This window comes from Excalfactoria chinensis, chromosome 22 (assembly GCF_039878825.1).
Source record: "Excalfactoria chinensis isolate bCotChi1 chromosome 22, bCotChi1.hap2, whole genome shotgun sequence".
Taxonomy (NCBI): Eukaryota; Metazoa; Chordata; class Aves; order Galliformes; family Phasianidae; genus Excalfactoria; species Excalfactoria chinensis.
In genome coordinates this window covers 5027605-5047413 of record NC_092846.1, presented here as the reverse complement: position 1 = coordinate 5047413, position 19809 = coordinate 5027605, and the positions used below count along the sequence as shown (strand labels likewise).

The 19809-nt window shown below is 61.5% G+C and overlaps 3 protein-coding genes across 5 annotated transcripts; 2 read left to right on the top strand and 1 right to left on the bottom strand.

The window, feature by feature from the left end:
- Positions 1–1010: 1010 nt before the first annotated feature.
- Positions 1011–6904, bottom strand: LOC140261671 (CYFIP-related Rac1 interactor A-like). 3 transcript variants are annotated; one of them, XM_072355345.1, is made up of 12 exons: positions 6659–6904; positions 5219–5298; positions 3586–3665; positions 3126–3247; positions 2955–3060; positions 2696–2832; positions 2445–2522; positions 2241–2357; positions 2045–2124; positions 1843–1969; positions 1584–1654; positions 1011–1488 (listed from the first exon to the last, which is right to left on the bottom strand). In XM_072355345.1, exons 1-12 carry the CDS (start codon positions 6791–6793, stop codon positions 1425–1427), a joined length of 1197 nt encoding a protein of 398 aa, XP_072211446.1. In that variant the 5' UTR covers positions 6794–6904; the 3' UTR covers positions 1011–1424. The 3 variants fall into 3 exon arrangements, with proteins under 3 accessions (XP_072211446.1, XP_072211448.1, XP_072211447.1); XM_072355347.1 differs by lacking the exon at positions 3586–3665 and adding an exon at positions 4657–4737 and having other exon boundaries at positions 1291–1488; positions 6659–6714; XM_072355346.1 differs by lacking the exon at positions 6659–6904 and adding an exon at positions 4657–4737 and having other exon boundaries at positions 1291–1488; positions 5219–5275.
- A 561-nt stretch (positions 6905–7465) lies between these two features.
- On the top strand, positions 7466–10083 carry HPCAL4 (hippocalcin like 4). Its single transcript, XM_072355348.1, has 4 exons — positions 7466–7607; positions 8430–8599; positions 8718–8933; positions 9131–10083. Exons 2-4 carry the CDS (start codon positions 8438–8440, stop codon positions 9326–9328), a joined length of 576 nt encoding a protein of 191 aa, XP_072211449.1. The 5' UTR covers positions 7466–7607; positions 8430–8437; the 3' UTR covers positions 9329–10083.
- A 1132-nt stretch (positions 10084–11215) lies between these two features.
- Positions 11216–19146, top strand: NT5C1A (5'-nucleotidase, cytosolic IA). The gene is made up of 6 exons (XM_072355635.1): positions 11216–11501; positions 15174–15341; positions 15599–15728; positions 15950–16072; positions 16444–16628; positions 17083–19146. The coding sequence occupies exons 1-6, from the start codon at positions 11250–11252 to the stop codon at positions 17446–17448; spliced, it is 1224 nt and encodes a 407-aa protein (XP_072211736.1). The 5' UTR covers positions 11216–11249; the 3' UTR covers positions 17449–19146.
- The last annotated feature ends 663 nt before the right edge of the window (positions 19147–19809 follow it).

Sequence of the window (19809 nt, the reverse complement as noted above, 5' to 3'; positions counted from 1 at the left end):
CAGACAGATGTTATTCCCCCACCACAGTAGCTCCCAGCCTGCTCTGTTCAGAGCCTGCCCCTGTGATGGGCCCTCCCTGCCCCGCGCTGCCCACTGTCCTGTAGGCGATGTGCTGCCCAAGGAGGAAGCCAATGCCTGTTTCGGCTGTGCTGTTGAGGACTGAGCACAGGGTGTGCAGTGCAGTGCAGTTCTATGCAGTTCTGTGCTGTGCAGTGCAATGCTGTGCAGTGCAGTGCAGTGCAGTGCTGTGCACGGCTGGCAGCAGAGCGGAGGCCGCAGTGCTGGTGGCTGAGCGCCCACCCCGCCGCTGTCCTGCCGAGCGCTGAGCGATGCCCGCACCTCCCCGCTGGGCGCTGACTCTCGGGTTCCGGGCCGCTGCCGGGGCTGAGAGGTTTGGGGCTGGGGCTCCATCTGCCCTCCGCTAATCCCCAGACAAACGCGGCTCTCCCATCTGTACAGCCGGAGCCGCCGAGCCCATCACACCAGCCACTTAATCTAAATGGCTTTGGCCAAAGATAAGGTCATTAATTACACTGGGATTAGAAAACGGTGCGGGCCGGGCCGGGCTCTGCATCCGTCGTCGCCCTCTTGCCGTGGCCCCGCTGAGCGGTGCGGCTGCGGTCTGAGCTGCGGCACCTCCTGGGCGCCGTGCGGGGCTCCGTGCGGTGCGGGGCTCACACGGGCGCTGTGGCCGCACGCGGTGCACGAGCGGCGTTCCGGGCGCTGTGCTGCGTCGCTCCGTGCCCGGCTCGGCCCCGCTGCTGCTCGGGGCGGCGGAGCGGACGTCGGGGCCGCCGTGTGGCGGTGTCGCAGAGCCATCTGCCGGCGGCGGCCGCCCGGGATGCGGCGGGGAGAGGAGGGGAGGGGAGGGGGGGGCGCCGGTCGGAGCCGCGTGTCCGGGGTGGGCGCGGGGTTGGACGCCCCGCAATCGGCTCCGCTCCGGCCACGAAGAGATTAAACGTCGTTCAATTTCACAACCAACCCCCCAAAAAAGGAAAAAGTACAAAAGAAGAGATGAGCGGCGATTTAATTAATTACGTGTATTAAAAATCCACCGGGTGGAGCCGATTCCTGCAGTCAGCACAGCGATGCTTCCTCCTCCTCCTCCTCTCCTTTGCACTTGTGGGGCCGGGGGCGATGCGTGTCCCCCCCCCCCCCCCGGTACCCCCAGCCCCATCCTGCCCGGCCCGGTGTCCCCGCGGTGCCACCCACAGCCCACGTCCCCGGGCGCTGCTCTCAGGGCGGTGGAAGCGCATCCAGGTGCTGTTTGGGGGTGGGGGGGGGTGGACGGGAGAAGTCCGGGCGGCTTTTTGGGGCCGTTCTGATTTCTTTCTGTATTTCCGTGTAATTCCTGCTGTCCCTCTGTACAAAATGAGCGGGATGGGCGTGGTGTGGGTGATGCGCGCTGGGACGCGGAGCTGCGCTCACTGCAGCAGCGCCCGGATCTGTTTGGACGTGGTGTCGTCGTTCAGGTGCCGCGTGGTGTACCTGGGAGGTGCGGACCGTCACCCTGCGGCCCTCGGGAGCGGCGCCGATCCCATCCCGGAGAAGACGGACCCCCCTGCTCCCCCCTTCCTGCTCACCTCAGCGCATTCAGGAGCCCCTCGGTGCTGGTGGAGGGCTGGTCCTTGAGGACTTTGATGCACCCCTTCATCTGTACAGGGAACGGAAGAGGCGCTGACTGTCCAAATGGTCCGTAGATTTCTTCCCCCCCTCTGTCCCCAGGGATCAAATTCCCCTCTGGCTCAGCTCACGCAGAGGTGTCCCCATGGGATGTGCCCTACAGGCATCACTGCTGCTATAGGATGCGCAGCGTGACTGTGACCCCCACGGACCACTCACATCGATCTTGGAAGTCTTGGCAAAGGCCCCCACAGGGTGGACGTGGTCATAGAGGATGATGACCCCGACCATCACCCGCATGCAGAACAGCAGCGTCTCCGTGTTGGTGAAGCGGCTGCGGTACTCCCTGCAAAGAGAGGGTCTGAGCTGGGAAGGGAGAGGAGGGACCCCAGACCCCAGTGCCCGCAGGGTGGGTACTCACGGGGTCTCCAGCATCACCCTGCAGACGCAGGCCATGGTGCTCAGGCAGTCGGTCGTGTCCTCAATTGGGAGCGTCTTGTTCTGAAAGCAAAGGGATCCCAGGGGCTGCTCCCTCCCGCACAGCCCCATTCCTACCTGGAGCCAGAGGGGCTTCACCCCACTGCTTCAGCCCCCCCAGGCCCCCCGGTCACACTCACCTCCGAGACAAATTTGGTGGTGGCATTGCTGAGTGTTTTGAGCATTGGGGTGGCCTCGGCGTAGAAGAGGGACATCCTGTTGGCCATCTCATTGTTCACCTCGCTCTCCGCATCCAGCTGTGGGGAATGGGGGATGTGGGGCTGACGGCAGCCCTGCTGTGACTGCTGCCCCTCACGGAGGTGGTTCTGGGGGGCCCCTCTCACCTGGAGGTTGTTGATGCGGTTTCGGCTGATGGTCCGTCTGTAGTAGCTGAAGTCGTTCTGGATGGCAGGGTTGGTCATCTATGGGGAGTGCAGGGTTAGGGGGTGGGACCGGGGCTGCTCAGTGTGCCCAGGGTGAGCCCCGTGGCTGGGAGGACAATGCTCCAGCATCCAGCTTCAGCACCAGGCACAAAATCAGCTGATGTGGGGCCGGCATGAGGACAGTGCGGGACCTACAGCCCGTGGGGGGGCACCTTGAGCTCATCGAAGCTGAGGGTGAAGTGCAGAATCTCAGCGAACTGCTTGGCCAAGGCCTGCTCCCGCTCCAGGTGCTGCGTTGGGGGGTACGGGGGGCAGGTGAGGGCCTCCAGAAGGCTGCGCAGTGCGTTCTCTATAGACAGAGCATCGCTGTCACCACCTCTGTGCCAGAAGGGGAAACTGAGGCGTGGGGCAGCACAGCGGTCCCACATGAGGTTACAATGGGGGAGCAATGAGGGTACGGGGGGGGCTCACCGAGCCGCAGAGAGAACTCATAGAAGCGCTTCAGCTTGGCAACGAGGGGGCACACGGCGCTCCATGCCCTCTCCTGCAGCCGCAGGTCCCCGGGGTTCTGGATGGCCTGTGGGGAGAGCAGTGGGTGACCCCGAGCTACGGGGAGAACGGCGGGGCTGGGGCTGCACCCACCTCTCGGATCTCCTGCCCAGCACCCGTGTAGGACTGCAGCTCGGCCAGCACGCCCTGCGACTCCTCCAGCACCGCGTTCACCTGGTTCCACACCGCAGTCTCAGCCTCTGTTGGCTGCGCATCTGCAGGGCAGCGCCCCGGGGAGAGAAACCCGGAGGGCTCTGAGCGGGACGGGGGCGGCTGCGGCCGGCGGGTGATGTCCCCAACCCGCTGCCCCAGAGCAGCCCCGGCCCCACGCTGACCTCGAGGGACTGACCCCAAAGGGTTGACCCTGAGGGGTGGACTGGGAGCAACTGGCCGTGGGGCTGCCCCCTCCCTCGGGAGATCCCTGGGGCGGCCATGGGGTGGGTGTCTGGGATGGGGGCAGTGCGATGGACGGCGGGCATGGGAACTCAAATGGTGTGGATGTGGAACTCATAAGGTAAGAAACAACAAAAGGAAAATAAAAATCCCATCTCACTTTCAAAGTCAAGGAAAAAATTAGGGCCTTGTTCAAGCTCGTTATAAGTCAACACTTTAAGAAGGTTCCCCATGTGAAACCTGCAAGAGAAGAAACAAGAGGAAAAAAGCATGACGGCGAGGTGGGATCGGGGAAGAGGTGCTGCGGGCAGCGGGGCAGAGCCCGTCCTCCCGGCCCTCTTCCCCCCGAGGATGGAGATGGGTGCTGTGATAAGAGATGGAGTGGAAAGAGCGGAGCGAGGAGAGCCGCCGGGCTCCAGCGAGGAGGGCGATGCGGTGGGTGAACGGGGGTCCTGGGGAGCAGCCGCAGCCCCGTGCAGAGGATGGAGAGGGCCGTGTGCTCCCAAAGGGCCCCCCGGCTCGGGTGGTTGTGCAGCCCCAGCCCTGGTGCCTATTTTGGGGTGTTTGGTGCTGGGGGTTTTGCAGAGAGCTGCACGCAGCCTCTTCCCACTGTGGCCGGGGCCGGGCCCCGCGGTTGCTGCTGCACTATATTTACAGCCCTCGCTCTTGTTCTGCATTGTGCTCTGGGAGGAAGAAGGGGGGAGGCAGGAAGGGGCTGGGAGCTGCACCAGGCTGAGCCTCCCACCACTGCCACATCTCCCATCACATCCCCGTGACAGGCTGGAGCGTTCCTGAGCCACGTCCCCCAGCGTGGGACCAGGAACCTGTGGGCATTGGGTGCCTGAGCCCAACCCATGTGGCACAGCTCCTTCCGCAGCATCCCCGGCCTTCGTGCTGTCCCAGCCATGGTGATGGTGGGGACGTGCTGCATGGCCACCAAGTGCCATTGACTAACAGCAACGTGCCAGGTCCTGCTGCTGGCAGTGTCCCATGTTCCCCTCGCTTGGCTGGGATGTGTCCCCACTCAGAACCCTTGGGGCAGGTGTGGGGCACCTGCTGGGGTCTGAGCCCACTCCCCGGCCCCACGCAGCCTTTGCAGGGCGCATCCAGGACGGCCCCAAGGACACGATGCTGCTTGAGGACACTGAGCCTGTCCCCATCTTCTGAGGAGCGGCCTCTGCAGCGGCCCCGGCCCCCTCCCCGCTTCACCTTCACTGCTCACGGGACTTACTTTCAAAATCCAGGAAAAAATGAGGACAGTTTTCTAAATCTTTGCCCAATACCTTTATCAGGTTGCCCATGGCCAGCAGACCTGAGCGAGAGAAACAGCACAGAGTGGAACAGCACCGCGCTGCCTCCGCGCGCCCTGAGCCCCCCCGACCGCCCACCACGGTGGCACCTACCTGCACCCCTCTGCCCCCGGCCCCGCTGCCCTCCCAGCTGTGAGCACGAGGCTGTGAGTGGATGTGGGGCTGTGAGTGGATGTGAGGCTGTGAGTGGATGTGAGGCTGTGAGTGGATGTGAGGCTGTGAGTGGATGTGGGGCTGTGAGTGGACGTGAGGCTGCTCTGTTTTCAGTTTCTAGAGGTGGGGACAGAAGCACTGCGCTTCCTGTGGGTGCTGCTCACCGCCCCAGAACAGCCCCCAGGACAAGGTGTCCTCCCCATGCAACCCACTACGGGCAGCCCTAAAGGGCAGGGCTGGGTGAGGAGGACCCCACACCGGGATTCCTGCCCCACAGACCCAATTCAGGGGCCCATCACCCACACCGCAGCTGCAGCCCCGGTTCCTTACCTTGGTGCGCTCACGGTGCAGCTATGATGGGAGCAGGGGCTGTGCCGCGTGCCCCGATCACTGCATGGGCTGGCAGGGACCTGTGGGGATACGTGCACTCAGGGCCTCCGGGCAGCTCGTGGCCACTCGACCCTTCAGGGCAGCCCTGCACACCCTCCAGCCTTCACCTTATTTGCCTCTGCTTGCTCTCTCTGCCAGCAGCCGGTGCTTTGGAAGCCGTCCAGCGCTTCCTCGAGCTGCGGTTGGTGCTCCACACACCGGCACTGGCTGAGCATCCCCTGCTCACATCCCCCATGGAGACCTCCCGGGTGGGGACACCCTGGGACACACGGGGCCGAGCCATCCCCACGTCACCCTGAAGGAGCCCAGGGGCGGCTGCCCCGTGTCGCTTGGTGGCTTTGCTGTTTGCTGCCTGTTCTCCATTGTGGGGCACAAAGGGATGTACAGTGTGTGGAGCCCGGGGTTTGTCCCCGTGGATGTCGGGGAGTTTTTGGGGTGCTGTGCCCTGCAGGGTGCTTCTGGGGGCAGTCAGCCCGGAGGGAGACCTCACCTCACCTGCTCTGCTCAGTCGTTTGCATAAATCACGTTATCGCATCCTTGTGCCCGCACTGAGCTTGTCCTTGAAGGGCAGAGCGCAGCTCTCAGGGCTGGCATTTGGCGTGCTGGGCACACAGGGAGGGGCACAGATGGGTCCCTGTGGGGACATGGGTGCGAGGCCCGGCCCTGGTGTGGGGGCCAGCGCTGGGGGAGGGATGGGGATGGCTGCAGCCCCTCTGCCCTGTGCCGGGAAATGGAGATGTGTGGTGGCACTGGGCTGGGCCCCTCCGTGTCCCCGTGGTGCCCTGTGGGGTCTGAGGTTCAGTGCTCCGTTTGCACCAGTTCTACTCCCCCCCCACTGTCCCATGATGTGAGGGGGGACAGGAGGGGGGCAGCACATCCCGCTCGGGGAGCTCTCAGGAGGGAGATTTGATCCCTGCCTCCCCCCTGCCCGTCACCACGCAGGACCAGGCAACCCGAGTCCCCCACGAAGGACACTCCACGCACTGAGGGCTGCACGCAGCCGTTGCGGCGCTGGGGACAGCAGGGTCCCCCCCCAGCCACGCCCGTGGTGTCCCCAGGATTATTTCCAGTGCGCTGCACCATCTCCACGAGCATCCCTCCCGGCGGGGCGCCGTAGCACCAGGGCTGGATCCTGCCCCTGGGCGACCCCCGGCGCTGCCCCCCCGCCCTTTTGGGGGCCGAACCCCCCAGCGGTGCACCCACCCTCCCCCCCCCCCGCCGTCCCCACTGCGGATGAGGCCGATTTACCGCATGGCTCCGGGGTGCGGAGCCGCAAAGCCCCCCCCGGGCTGCAGCATCCCGGCGGCTGCACCCTCCCGCCACCGCCACCCCCTGCAGGGCCCCCCGCCGCCCCCCGCCCCGACCCGGCCCCGTTCTCACCGTGGTGGCGCGGGCGGGCGGCGGCAGCGCCCGGTGCGTGCGGTCGCTCCCGCAACGCAGGTGCGGGGGGAAGAGCCGCCCGCCGCTGCGTGCGAGCCCTGCGCCGGCTGCCGACTGCACCACAAAGCCCCCCATGGCCCCCGGCCCCCCCACGCCACCGGGGACGGTGACGTCTCAAGTGCGAGGGAGCCGGGGACGCTTAACCCGCTGCGTGCCGGCTGGCGGCGTCTGCGGCCCTGCGGGTCTCTGAGCGCTGTAGGACGAAGGGACGCCTCGCAGCGCGGGGGTCGGGTGCCGATCCCTCCCCGCACACGGGCACGGCGTGGCGTAGGGACCGCGCACTGGGCCCGGAGGGGTCCGAGGGGATCCGGCCCTCGCGCCCCTGGAGCGATGGATCCCTGCAGCCGCGCTGTGTATTCACAGCTGCAAATATTTGTGTCTGTTTCTCTGGCCCCGTCGGCGGGGTAAGAGTCACGCAGTGACTTCAGGTGGCCCCGCGGCTCCGGACCCACCCCTGGGGGCTGTAGGCGCTGCCCCACCGTCCAGACCACGCCGTGGGGGGAGGGAAGGTGAGCGGGGAGAGGCAGAGCCATCGCTATGGAAACGTTCCGCTTCTGGCGCTGGGAACGAGGATCTCCCCCGGGCAGCAGCGGGGCGGGAGGTGCGGGGACTCTGCTCCAGGATGGGACCCCCTCGGATCGGTGCTGCCGCTCCCGGATGCCCATTTCCCTTTCCAGCCCCCCGGGACTCCCCCAAGCTGCTCCTTTCGCGCCCCCAACCCACCACCGATCGACAGCGCTCGCAGCCAATAGACGGGCGGTGCCGGGGTGGGGAGGCGGGTGCTCGAGGCTGCGAGAGGGGCGGGAGCGGCGCGGGCAGAGCCGGGGGCGGCAGCGCTGCCCCTCCGACGGCGGTACCGGCTTCGCTCGTGCCCGCTCCGCACGGACAGGTAATGGACGGACGGGTGGGGGCGGCGGGGCTGAGAGCCGCTGCCCGGGACGGGGCGGGGCGGCCGGCGGGGTCGGTGCCGTCGGGGCCGCGTTGCTGCGGATGTCGGGGATGGAGCCTCCGAGCTGCCCCCGCGCCCACGAGTGCCATCCCCACAGCCCGACCGCCCCGTCCCTCCCCGTGCTCTCTCCGTCTCGGGGATGCAGCTCTGACTGATGTTGGAGGGGGGGAATGCAGGCGGTCCATGCCATGTCCGGACATTCCTTCGGCTCCATCTCCGAAGGCGATGGGTGACAGCCGTTGGAGGGATGCAGGGCAGGATGCGGCCTCTGCCCGCCTCGTGTGCTCGGCGTGGGGCCCATCATCCCGAAGTGCCCCCGAGTTCCGCAAGCAGAGGAAATCGGGTGCACAGCGGGCAATGGGGCTTTGGTTGGGCTCCGGAGAGCTTGTCCTCAGCTCTGTCCATGGAGAGCAGCTCAAGGAGCCCTCATCAAACCCGCTGCTGCTCGGGCTGTGTGGGAGCGGGCACAGCGTGTATCATTGGAGCCACCGTGGGCACAACGTGTATCATTGGAGCTGCTGCGTGTGCTGCCCACGCAATGCAGCGCTGTGGGCGGGTGGGTGCTGTGTGTTGGGTGATGCAGGTGGGACTTCTCCTCGCTTCGATGCCAGTGGCACAGAACTGCAGTCACATTTGGCAGCGTGTGAGTGCCACCAGCCGGGAGGGTCAGCTCCGTTGTGGGAGGGGTGTGGGGACGACGGGGTGCTGGGGAGCACAGCCACCCTGTAGCCGGCATACAGAGACCCACATTTCCCATCCCAGGCACAGCCATGGGCAAGCACAGCAGCAAGCTGGCCCCGGAGGTGCTGGAAGACCTGGTGAGGAGCACGGAGTTCAGCGAGCAGGAGCTGAAGCAGTGGTACAAGGGCTTCCTCAAGGACTGCCCCTCCGGTATCCTCAACCTGGAGGAGTTCCAGCAGCTCTACATCAAGGTGGGCTCTGACTGGGCGCAGCCTGTGGGGTAGGAGCTCCCCTCTCCTGCTGTGCCGGGCTGTGCTCCCTCTGGGCTCCCCTCCCCGTTCCGATCTCTCTGCTTTCATCCACCCGCAGTTTTTTCCCTACGGTGACGCCTCCAAGTTTGCCCAGCACGCCTTCCGCACCTTCGACAAGAACAGCGACGGCACCATCGACTTCCGAGAGTTCATCTGTGCCCTGTCTGTCACCTCCAGGGGGACCTTTGAGCAGAAACTCAACTGGGCCTTTGAGATGTACGACCTGGATGGGGACGGGAAGATCACACGCTTGGAGATGCTGGAGATCATTGAGGTACTGCTGCTCCAATAAGCGGGGCAGCTTGCATTTTCAGTGGGTTTTTCACTGGTTTGGGGCCCATTTGGCCATGAAAAAGTGGGTTTTGGTGTCTGGAACCTTGGCTGAAAAGTGGCTGCCTAGGGCAGCAGCTCTGCCTTGTCCCAGCACCTCCTGGCCACACAGCTCCCACCCTGCTCCTCTCCCTGCTCCAGGCCATCTACAGGATGGTGGGGACTGTGATCATGATGCGGATGAACCAAGACGGGCTGACGCCCCAGCAACGCGTCGACAAGATCTTCACAAAGATGGACAAGGACAAGGATGACCAGATCTCCTTAGAGGAGTTCAAGGAGGCAGCCAAGAGCGATCCCTCCATCGTCCTCCTGCTGCAGGGTGATGTGCAGAAATAGGGCCTGGGGCTCAGGGCTGGACTGGCTGCAGTCAACCTCAGCTCCCCATGATGGTTTCTGTCCCCATGCCCTGCTGAGTGCCCCTTGCCTGCTTGGTCCTGTGCTCTGTTCCTGCTGCCACCCCTCTGCCAGCTCAAGGTCCCCTAAAATAGACCTTACAGCTAAACTGAACTGGGGGAGCATCCTGACACCCCAGGGCCAGCTATCCTTGCACCCTGTTGCTCACTGTCCCCACAGGGATCCCAGTCCCAGCTCTTCCCCAGACCCCAGCTCAGTGTCTGCTCTGCTGGCAGCACCCCATGGTGGCTGTTGGGGCTCAGGACTGGTCCTAGGTTTTGTCCCGCCCTCTCCACCCCCCTCACCCAGCTGAAGATTTTCTGCTTCTGCTTTTGATGGTGGGAAAAGCCAAAGGTTGGTCGGGGGACTTCAGGAAGTGTCCAAGGCCACCCTTGGCCATGGCACACATCTGATCCCAGAAACCACCCCATCTCTGCTGGGTGACTTCTGGAACTGCCCTTGCACTACTGAGGGTGCCCAGAGGGTTTCTGTCCCTCCTGACTGCTGCAGATCCTGCTGTCCCGCCCCCTGCCTCTGCCCCTTCTGCCCCAGGACAGCAATATTGTCACAGAGTGGTATTTATTCTGCACATTGTGGTGACGATGACTGTGATATCTGTTAGGAGGCTGTGGAGTTACCTACTTTTTTTTCCTTCTTTTTTCTTTTTTTAATGGAAAAATAAAGTGTCCCCCATTGGTTGTGTTCCCCCTGAATAGCTCAGCAGGGGAGCAGGGGGAGGGCAACGCTCCTGAGCATCATTTTGGGGCTCCCCGGAGCCTGTGACATGCTGGGGAGGGAGCGATCCTTGCACAGGAGGTGGCGTAAGTGTAACCCTCCAGCTGTGCACGAAGCTTTGGGAAGGAATAATGTCATCTTGGGTGTGTGTGGGGTAGGACTGGGTGTTTCATGCTGGGGAAAAGGTTTCACGTGTCCCCCAGGGTTGGGTCTCCGGCTGCCCCTGGGTTGGGGGCTGCATCCTGGGCCCGCTGCAGCACCGCCAGCCGCTGGGACGTGCTGTTGCTGCTCATCAACCCTCCACCCTCACGCCCCCCTTCCCTGCACGTTTCGTTCTTCCCCATCGGCAGCCTGCACAGACAGTGCCTGTTGCTAAGGAGCTCTCACCAACTTTAAGTGCTTCTCCGGATTTAGCAGCAGTTCTGGCTCAGCTTGCAGGCAGAAATGCGGCTCTCCTTCCACCCCGCAGTACTCCCACATCTCCCAGTCCTGAGAAGGAGGATGGGACGGTGCCAAAGCAGCACGTGTGTTCCCGGGAGCGCTGCTGAGGGGCAGCTCTGTGCCCACCCGGGAGCAGCGTGCAGCTCAGCGGTGCCGGGGAGGGGGGGACGGTGCAGGTCACACGCGCTGTGGGGACATATGGGTACGTGCCAAGGCTGCCGCGTAAAGAGCGGTGGCTCAGGATGGTGAGAGGCTGATCCCGGGAATGAGAAATTCTTGTTCCCCTCGGGGCCTTCCCGGAGGAAGCTCGAGGATTTGCCGCAGAGAGCTGCGAAAGCCCTGGGGAAAAGGAAGCTGCGATGGGGCTGGAGTGGCGTTCAGCTCCCTGAAGGGCGTCCCCAAGGGCTTGGGGTGCGAGCAGCTGGTTGAGCCCTGGGCACCCCGGGCTGAACTGCAATGCAGGGGAGGGGGCACCTGAGCCGCTCTCCTGGGCAGAGAGGGGGCTGTGCTCCGCGCTGGGGCGGTGGTCTCCCTGCAGTCCCCCTCCCACCTCGACCACTCGGAGCCGCGCGCGGAGCGGAGGGATCCTCAGCTGGGGGGCACGTCTGTGCAGCCGCACTTCCCCCCCAACCCTGAGTTCGGCTGCCCCGCGACCGTCCCAGCCCTGGAGGGCTCCGTTCCTCCGAATATGGGGTTGGGGGCGGCGGGGCGGGGCGGGCTCAGTCCCGAAGAGGTTAAGCCGCGGCCCGGTGGGATGAAACCCCGGAGCTTCATGGGATGCCGTATAAAGGCGTTCCGCCGCCGGGAGCTCCCGGTGCGCACGGAGCGCTGTGCCATGGAGCCGCCGGGCACCGCCGGGGCACCGGGAGCGGCGGGGCGGCCCTGGGATGAGGCGAAGGCGTTCTACGATAACCTCACCCCCAAGAAGAAACCTAAATCGGTGAGAGCTGCAGCGGGCGCTGCGTCCCGGCTGCTCCATCCCCGGGTGCTCCGCTCCCCCCCGCTCTCCCCATCTCCTCCCTCCGGGCGCGCATCTCCTCCCGGTGCTCCGCGTTCCTTTTGGGTCTCTTCTAGCTCCCCCGGGTGCGTTGTCTCCGGGTTTCCCGTGGTTCCCTCTGGGTGTGCTATTCCTCCAGGTGCCCTGGGGTCTGTCTGGGTCTCTGCAGTCTTCATTTGACCCAGCGTCTCCTTCCAGGTCCTTGGGGCAGCTCTGGGTACCCCTCCGTCCTCCATGACACCACCGGGGTCTTTCCAGAACCAGCGATGTCCCCAGGTCCCTCCCGGGCTGAGATGTCCTCGCAGAGCTACTCGTGCCCCGTGAGCTGCTGGTGCCCGGAGCTGAGCCATCAGCCGGGAGCACAGCATGCTGTGGCAGTGCTATGGGTCTGGGGATTCCATGGGGACACAGCCACCCCACTGGGCTCTGAGAGATTAGAGCAGAGCCTGTGTTATCTAACCAGGGCTGAGCTCTGCTGGGTTTAAAAATGGGAGCGTGGCCGTGTCTCAGAATAGCCGTGCAGTGCTGGCAGCCCGGCCGGGGGCTGCAGATGGCTCTGGGCTTACTGCCTGCGAGCACCCAGTGTGAAGTCAGTGAGATGGGGAGCACGGGGGCATGTAGTACCAGTCACATTGGGTCTCCATGTGTGACCCTCGGTGAGGAAGGCTGGGCTCTGCAGACCTCAGGTGGGGGCATTGTGCTGGGGGCCCCCTGGTCCTGTAACCACTGGGAAACGGCAGTGCTGCTGCCTTCAACCTGCAATTGGGAAACAGGCAGCGGGATGCAGCCGTCTGTCTGTCATGCCATGCTTTTTGCCTCCTGCAGATGTTTACCCAAGCTCCTCCTCTTCTCCCTGCAGCACTCTCAGCTGTGTGCATGGGGAAACCGAGGCACAGCGCAGTGCTGAAGTTGCTGGTGTGGTGAATCAGTGGCAGAGCTGAGACGTGGGTGCTCAGAGCTCGGGCTGTGCCACCCACCCGCACAGGGCCTGCGGTGCCCACCCAGCCCCACACCCTCAGCCCGTGCCCACAGCCAGGCAGCTGTCCCACCTCATGATGAACGGCTGCGGAGCACTTTTCTGCATCATAAATAATGTGTTTTGAAAACCCAGAAACATCTCAGCCATTGCCATGAGCTTTAAGTTGATCCCAAGCAGGGGGCTCGCAGCCTCCCCGTGCATGTGGGGAATGGAGCTGGCTGCCGTCCATCTGTGCCCTTGCATGTGCTGGGTCTGTCTGTCCTGTCTATGTGTCCGTCCTGTCGGACTTGCTGGTACCAGAGCAGAGCTAAAGGCTGTCAGGAGGCAGCGTGATGTTGGGGGGAGCGTTTGGAGGAGCGCCCTCGTGGCTGGGGAGCAGGTGAGTGTGGTGTCCCCACAGCCCATGGAGATTCTGTTTGCAGGATCTCTGCTCTTCCTGTGCTGCGGCAGCCGCGCTCCTGCCAGCTGGGGGAGGTCAGCGATCAGGTTTGTCACCCTTCAGCAATGTAGAAAATGTCCCCTGGCCTTTCTGGTGACACGGTGCAGGGCTGAGAGGGCACATTGCTGGGAGCTGCTGCCTCCATGTCTGTGTGTGCACCACTTGTCCCTGCGCCCGCATGCCCCGTCCCACTCACCACGTTGCCTCCTGCTCCGGGTTTCTGTGTCTGCAGGGATTTTGGGGGTGTTTCAGCTGAGGAAGGGATTCGCCCTTGACCCTGGAGTGAGTCCCACCTCTCCCGTTCCTCTGCCCAAATTTAACATCAAAACTCAACTCCACATTTAAAATTCAGTCTTCTCCATTGCCTGGAGCTGTCGTCAATCCTCCTTGTTTTAGGAGGGAGGTGAGTCTGGCAGATCCAGCCCTGGGTGATGCACAATGATCCCCACACTGGGGAGGGCAGAGCAGGTTCCCCTCAGGGTGGCAGTGGGAGCTGTGGGCGCTGAGTGCCACCGTGGTACCCTCAGCTTTCATGGGATTTGCACATTTCTAATCCTGGGGGGCTGCTTGGGATTTACGTGCCATTAGGAGGGGGATTTGAAGGCCTGCCAGCTGTCGGGTCCGTGGAAGGAAATGCGGAATTTGGAGTCACTGCCAGAATCCACCTTTAGACTGAAACAGGGTTTGAGGGGCTGCGATGGGTTTTGCTCTTATATGAGGCCCGCATGTGCTGGGAAGGTTGCTTGTGTTGGAGATGGGATCTGGAGCTCAGGGACTGCCTGAAGGCTGCACCAAGCACTGGGCTGTCAGCACAGATCCTGCACGTCTCTGCTGTGGGCTGTGCCAGCACCTGCATGGGGTTCACCTGCTCTGACAGCACCGACCTCGCGCGGCAGAGCAAGCAGGATCCGGCCGGTCTGCGCTTCACACCCGCAGGGCTCCGGCAGCCCACGCTGGGGCAGAGCTGGAGCTTATGGTTATTTTTACTGCTGTGTTTATTACCTCTTAAATTAACCTCCGGGAGGCTCTAAATGGCAGTGAAGGGACCTGGAGCAGCCTGCTGATGTTTGCAAGGTGCCTGCGCTGCAAGGTGTGTGCTGCATGGCTGGATGCCCCCAAGACCTTTAGCAGTTATTAATATTTTCACATAAGAAATGGCCCATGACACCAGAGTTATTAATTAATGAGTTAAAGCATGGAGACGAGTTAATAGCTAATACCTAGCAGGTGGCTGCACCTGAGAGGGGAGAGCTGGGTGGGATGTGATGCTGTGTATTTGGGGGTTATTTCCCTGCACAGGGTCCCTCTGGTCACAGTGATGTTCTCAGGCTCAGCTCATCTGTATCCACTCCTAATCGCCCACCGCTTAATCTCCTTGCTGGGGATTTTGAGAACTGATGCAGCTGCTGCTGGCCCTGAGTGCTGCCATGGGGGCACCGCGTGCTGGCAGTGGTGCGGGGCTGTGGGTGACTCAGTGCTGGGTGCGCCCTGAGCTGAGCAGGACTGGCAGAGCTGGATGGGTCAGAACAACCCCCAGGGCATGAGTGGGGAGAAAAGGTCCCCGGTGCGGATGGGGCAGCTCATCCTTGCCAGGCTGCTGCTTTTGCAGAGCTCCTCATTGGCTGTCAGCCTCGAATTTGTTTCCGTGTTTGCAAGTGATGGAGATGAATGGAGAGGGAGGACTGGGGTGGGGGTCAGGACGAGGTTGGCTTTGCTGGATGCCTCTCTTTTGCTGCCAAGCCCCACCAAAGGCCCCTCGTTGACTTTGGTGGATTACGAACATTAATAATAATGACTCATAAATCACTGCATGCACCACCTGTTTGTCATGTTCCCACCCACAATAACTATATCGAGTGTTTCTATGTGCTGAGCTGGCATGGGCTGCTTGTCACATCTGGACAGCATCAGGGGAGTGCAGATCTGTCTGAACAGCACTGTGTGGCTTTTCCTGGTGAGGGGGAAAAAAAGCTGCGCAAATCCATTCTGTGCTGGGGTGAAGTGCTCCTCCCGGGGCAGCGCTGTGGGTCTGGAGGTGCTGTGGGAGCCCAATTGCCCTGGGGGGCTCCGAGCATGGTGCTGGAGCAGGGGAAGGTTGGGTGGCAGCTCCCTGCTCCATGCAGCCGTGCCCCCAGTGGCTGAGCATCGTGGTGGGGGCTGACGGATGCCTCTCCCTGCTGTCACCCATCTCATGCAGCCAAAACCTGAGAATGCCATCACCATCGCAGTGTCCTCACGGGCGCTTTTCCGCATGGAGGAGGAGCAGAAGATTTACAATGAGCAGGGGGTGGAGGCCTACGTGAAATACCAGCTGGACCATGAGAATGAGCCCTTCCTCCCCGGGGCTGCATTCCCCTTCGTTAAGGTGAGTGCTGCCCGTGGGAGCCAAACCTGTTTTGGGGAGAGGGGTCACTGAGGGTGTGTGTAACTGAGGCAGTGCGTTATCTCCCAAGGGAAGCTACAAACCTGTTGTGTTAGACAGCAGGAAAGTGGCTGGGTGGTTTTCTCCAAGCCAACCTCTTTTCCAGCATGGCTCATGGCCTCAGCTCTGGGGGATGTGATGCTGAGTGGGACATTGTGCCCCATAGGGCTCACTGACCTCCCTGTCCCCACATACCGCAGGCTCTGGAAGCGGTGAACACGCAGCTGCGGGAGCTCTATCCTGACAGCGAGGAGCTCTTCGACATCGTCCTGATGACCAACAACCATGCCCAGGTCGGGGTTCGCCTCATCAACAGCATCAACCACTATGGTGAGCTCAGCACGACATCAGCACATGGGCAGGGGGTTACGGCTCGGCAGCGGGTGAAGGATGTGCTTGGAGTAGAAGTTGGCCACTGGAGAGGCAGCCTGGCTGCTGGTGGTGCTGTTGAGTTGTAGTATCAGAATCTGTGCTGATGGTTCTTGGAAGCTCCCGGGAGCCACCGTGCTTCTGGGGCAGCCAGACTCATCCCATCGTGTCCCTGCCCACAGATCTGTTCATTGAGAGATTCTGCATGACGGGGGGGAACAGCCCCATCGGTTACCTCAAGGCTTACCACACCAACCTCTACCTCTCCTCCGATGCCGAGAAAGTGAGTGGGGCCATTGAAGAGGGTGAGTCCGGGGTCTGGCCTGGGAGCTTGGGGGGGGCCAGAGCCTGCAGCGGCTGGTGTCAGTGGGCGGGTGGGTCCTGCCTTTCCCCCATCAGGATGGGACGTCCTTTATGCTCCAAAGAGCTGCAAGTTTCCATGGGAATAAGGCTTTCCATGAGCTCCGCAGCTCTTCCAAGGCAAAGGCAGTGTTTTCCCCTCTTATTTCTTGCATGCAAAGTGAGGTTTGATATTTAAGGACTTGTTTTGGCTGTAAGATGTCTTGGGGCCAAGCTGCAGGCTCTGTTTGTTGCGTGCATTTCCTTGCTGTTTGCTCACATCCTCTCTGGGTCCTTGGGTAACTGCCATCCCTTGCCTCACACTTTATGTCCCCAGGGATCGCCGCAGCCACCATCTTCAGCCCCAGCAAAGACCTGGAGGTGTCAGAGAAGCAGCTGCGCGTGGCGTTCGATGGCGATGCTGTGCTCTTCTCGGATGAGTCGGAGCAGATCGTGAAGGCTCACGGCCTGGACATGTTCTTCGAGCACGAAAAGGCTCATGAGAACAGCCCTCTGGCACAGGTAGTGCTGTGGGGCAGTGTGGGGCAGCCAGGAACAGCCTCTGAGGCACAGTGTGTAGGGAACTGGGACGACTGGGAACACACTGTCAGGGAGAAAGGAGTCAGTGCTGGGGCTGGTCCTGTGTGTGTCTTTCTTGATGATCAGGATGGAGTGCACCCGCAGTAAGCTTGCAGTGTACATCCAGCTGGGAGGATGTGTTGATCTGCCTGGGGGTAGAAAGGACCTACAGGGGGATCTAGATAAGCTGAGGCCAACTGTGTGAGCTCTAACAAGACCAGCAACAAGTGCCAGGTCCTGCACTTGGGTCACATCAGGTGTGGGTTGGACTCGGTGATCTCTGAGGTCTTCTCCAACCTTAATGATTCTGCACCTGGAGGCGCATCCAGCCCTGGTGGACTGGCAGCAGAGCTCAGCATGGAGGTCTCCAAGTGACAGCTTCCCCTTCCTCCAACAGGGACCCCTGAAGGGCTTCCTGGAGGCCCTGGGAAAGCTACAGAAGAAGTTCTACTCCAAAGGGATGAGGATGGAGTGCCCCATTCGCACCTACCTGGTCACAGCCCGCAGTGCTGCCAGCTCGGGTGCCCGGGCCCTAAAGACTCTGCGCAGCTGGGGCTTGGAGACGGACGAAGCGCTGTTCCTGGCTGGAGCTCCCAAGGGCCCTCTGCTGAAGAAGATCCGTCCCCACATCTTCTTTGACGATCAGATGTTCCACGTGGAAGGAGCCAAGGAGATGGGCACCGTCGCTGCCCACGTACCCTACGGCATCGCACAGAAGCACAAGCGGCAGCTGCAGGAGAAGCAGCCCCAGAACAGCAAATAGGGCACAGGCACGGAGCTGTGAGAGGAGGAGGAGGACGCCGAAGGCTTCCTGTCACCGCAGTGTTTCGTGGTGTCATGTCGTCCCCTTCCTCATGGCACCACTTCCCCATTGGGTTGGTGTAACCCATCAGCTGTTCTGAAGTCTCGGGCGATTCCCAGCGCCTTCGGTTCCAAGAGTGAATGTTGAGGCTGAGCTGCTGGACTGCAGAGTGGTGAGCACAAAGAGCCCTCCTGAAGCTTTCAACAAAATACCGAAACAAAACCCTTTCCTGTCATAGAAACGTGGAATCTTTAGGGTTGGAGAGGACCTCTGAGGTCATCCAGTCCATCCACTGCTACTGCCCACTGAACAACACCGCCAAGTACTGCATCCCATCTTTCCTTCCACGCCTCCGGGGATGGTGACCCCACCACTGTTCCTGTTTCATACTTGGAAATACAGAAACAAATATTTATATATATATATAGGAATCCCTTTTTCTGCTTTTGGAACTTTGGGCCATCGGTCCAGAATTTGGGTTCCAAGGTTGCACCCGCAGTAAGGCAGCCAAAGCTCAGCTCTGGTGTGTGCCTTTCTGGCTCTGCAGACACTGCAGGCTTAAATTAAAGCAGCCCTAAAATATTAGGAACAACATTTGAAGTCCATTTATTCGAATCTGCAGAGAATTTCAGCCTTGGGGACTTAATTAAAGGATTTTTTCCCCCTCTCTGAGCTGAGGCCTGTAGGGGTGGATAATCTTTTTCTCCTCAGCTTCTTAAAGCTCTGATGTCCCCAGAATAAGCCCTGGGAGAAAGAGCCACCTCTGTGATCAGAGAGCTGGAAGGGGAATCGATGGCAGCGCTGCTCTGTGGGGTGTGAGTGTCACATCGCCGGCCGCGTGTGCTGGGGGAGGTGGCAAATGTGGACATGACTGTTGCGTGCTTCTCTCCTTCTTGTTTGCTTGTTCTGAATGCAGAGCACGCACTGTAGGGCACAGAGGGCACTCGGCACGAGTTCTTTGCGGTGACTTCCAGCTTTGCAGCATCTCCCTGGGATGAGGCTCTCCCTGTACCTGCCTGCTTTGCTTTGCAGGTTGGCTCCAGCTGACCTGGTGGTGGTTGTGGCCCTTCCGACCGATCCCCAGTGGGCTGGCAATGCCCTCGTCGGCTCTGCAGACTGTTTTCTCATTGCACTAAATCCTGCTTCGGCAGTGAAAAGCAAATTGCACTTTTCCCTCCTCCCTGAACGCTTTCATTTCCACGGACTGTTATCTGTGGCACCTGGGTGACCAAGGTCTGCGATCCCAACAGAAAAAAGTCTGGAAAGAACTCTGTCAGTATCTGTGTCTATCAAAAAACCACATCTTCATGGGAACGGCGGATGTTGGGCTCTGAGCGGTGTCTCTCAGCCCTCCTTATCCTCCACTGAGCGTTTCCCAGCTGTTTCCTGAAGGTCCCATCTTGGAAGCCCATCTGCAGCATGGAAGGGGGTGGGGGTGGGGGAATGGCATCTCCAGAGACTGTGTGGGGAGGGAGGTGGGGTGAAGATGGGTCCGCCATGGCCTTTGTGCTGCATTGGCCGACAGATGGGCTTCACTGCTGCATCTCCCATCGGTTTTGCTTTGCTGTTCTCCTGTGGTTTTTCTTGTGAGTGAGCTGCCACGGCAACAAAACCCCTTTGGGTGGTGTTCTGTAATAAACGGTGTTGGTTGCAGCCTGACTTTGTTGTCCTTCTCCCCGTGGGCATCCTGGTGTGGACAGCAAGAGGCTGGGGACGGCGCCTGAGGCCTCCCAGGTGTTGTGGAGGAGGGTGGGGGTGATGGAAGAGGGTGTTTGGGGTCTTAAGAAACTGTAACCAAAGCAGCTCCCTGGGAGCTGGAGAGTGCTGGGAGGACTCGGGAGTGGGAGATGTGATCCTTCCCTCCGCTCTGTGAGCAGCCCCTTGTTGAAACCTGTGTTCATCGTGAAGTCCTGCTTCAAAATACGATTTGGCAGCAGATTTTGTCAGCTCGATCTTTTCCCAGCCAGCAGGTGGGAGGCAGCAGAAGCTTTTCAGAGATTTATTGCTGCTGAAGTACCGGGTTTACCCGGACGGCGACACTGCAGTTCTGGCGTTAGCTCCTCCCCGCCGATATGGGAACAGATGGGTTGAGGGGAAGCAACAAATCCTCCATCCGTCACCAAATATAGCCAAGGAATGTCCATAGGCCCCAGGGCAGCATCTCCGCGTGGCCCCCAGCAGTGTTCTGAGCAGCTGGGATGCTTTCTCTGTGCCCGTGCCCAGTTCGCGTGGAGGATGTGAAGTCCCTCGTTGCGCCCGCTGAGCCCTGAGAACCCGGTCTGCGTGCAGGGCCAACAGGTGGCTCTGACAGTGCAAAGGGCC

Excerpts from the sequence above, each read along its gene's own strand:
- LOC140261671 (XM_072355345.1), bottom strand. The coding sequence starts at position 6,793 with ATGGGGGGCTTTGTGGTGCAGTCGGCAGCCGGCGCAGGGCTCGCACGC. Across the intron at positions 2,523-2,695 it reads TCAGCTTCGATGAGCTCAAG|ATGACCAACCCTGCCATCCA; the intron begins GTGCCCCCCCAC and ends CACTCCCCATAG. Across the intron at positions 1,655-1,842 it reads CCAAGACTTCCAAGATCGAT|ATGAAGGGGTGCATCAAAGT; the intron begins GTGAGTGGTCCG and ends TTCCCTGTACAG.
- HPCAL4 (XM_072355348.1), top strand. The coding sequence starts at position 8,438 with ATGGGCAAGCACAGCAGCAAGCTGGCCCCGGAGGTGCTGGAAGACCTG. Across the intron at positions 8,600-8,717 it reads TCCAGCAGCTCTACATCAAG|TTTTTTCCCTACGGTGACGC; the intron begins GTGGGCTCTGAC and ends ATCCACCCGCAG. Across the intron at positions 8,934-9,130 it reads AGATGCTGGAGATCATTGAG|GCCATCTACAGGATGGTGGG; the intron begins GTACTGCTGCTC and ends TCCCTGCTCCAG.
- NT5C1A (XM_072355635.1), top strand. The coding sequence starts at position 11,250 with ATGGGGTTGGGGGCGGCGGGGCGGGGCGGGCTCAGTCCCGAAGAGGTT. Across the intron at positions 15,342-15,598 it reads CTGCATTCCCCTTCGTTAAG|GCTCTGGAAGCGGTGAACAC; the intron begins GTGAGTGCTGCC and ends CACATACCGCAG. Across the intron at positions 16,073-16,443 it reads GAGTGGGGCCATTGAAGAGG|GGATCGCCGCAGCCACCATC; the intron begins GTGAGTCCGGGG and ends TTATGTCCCCAG.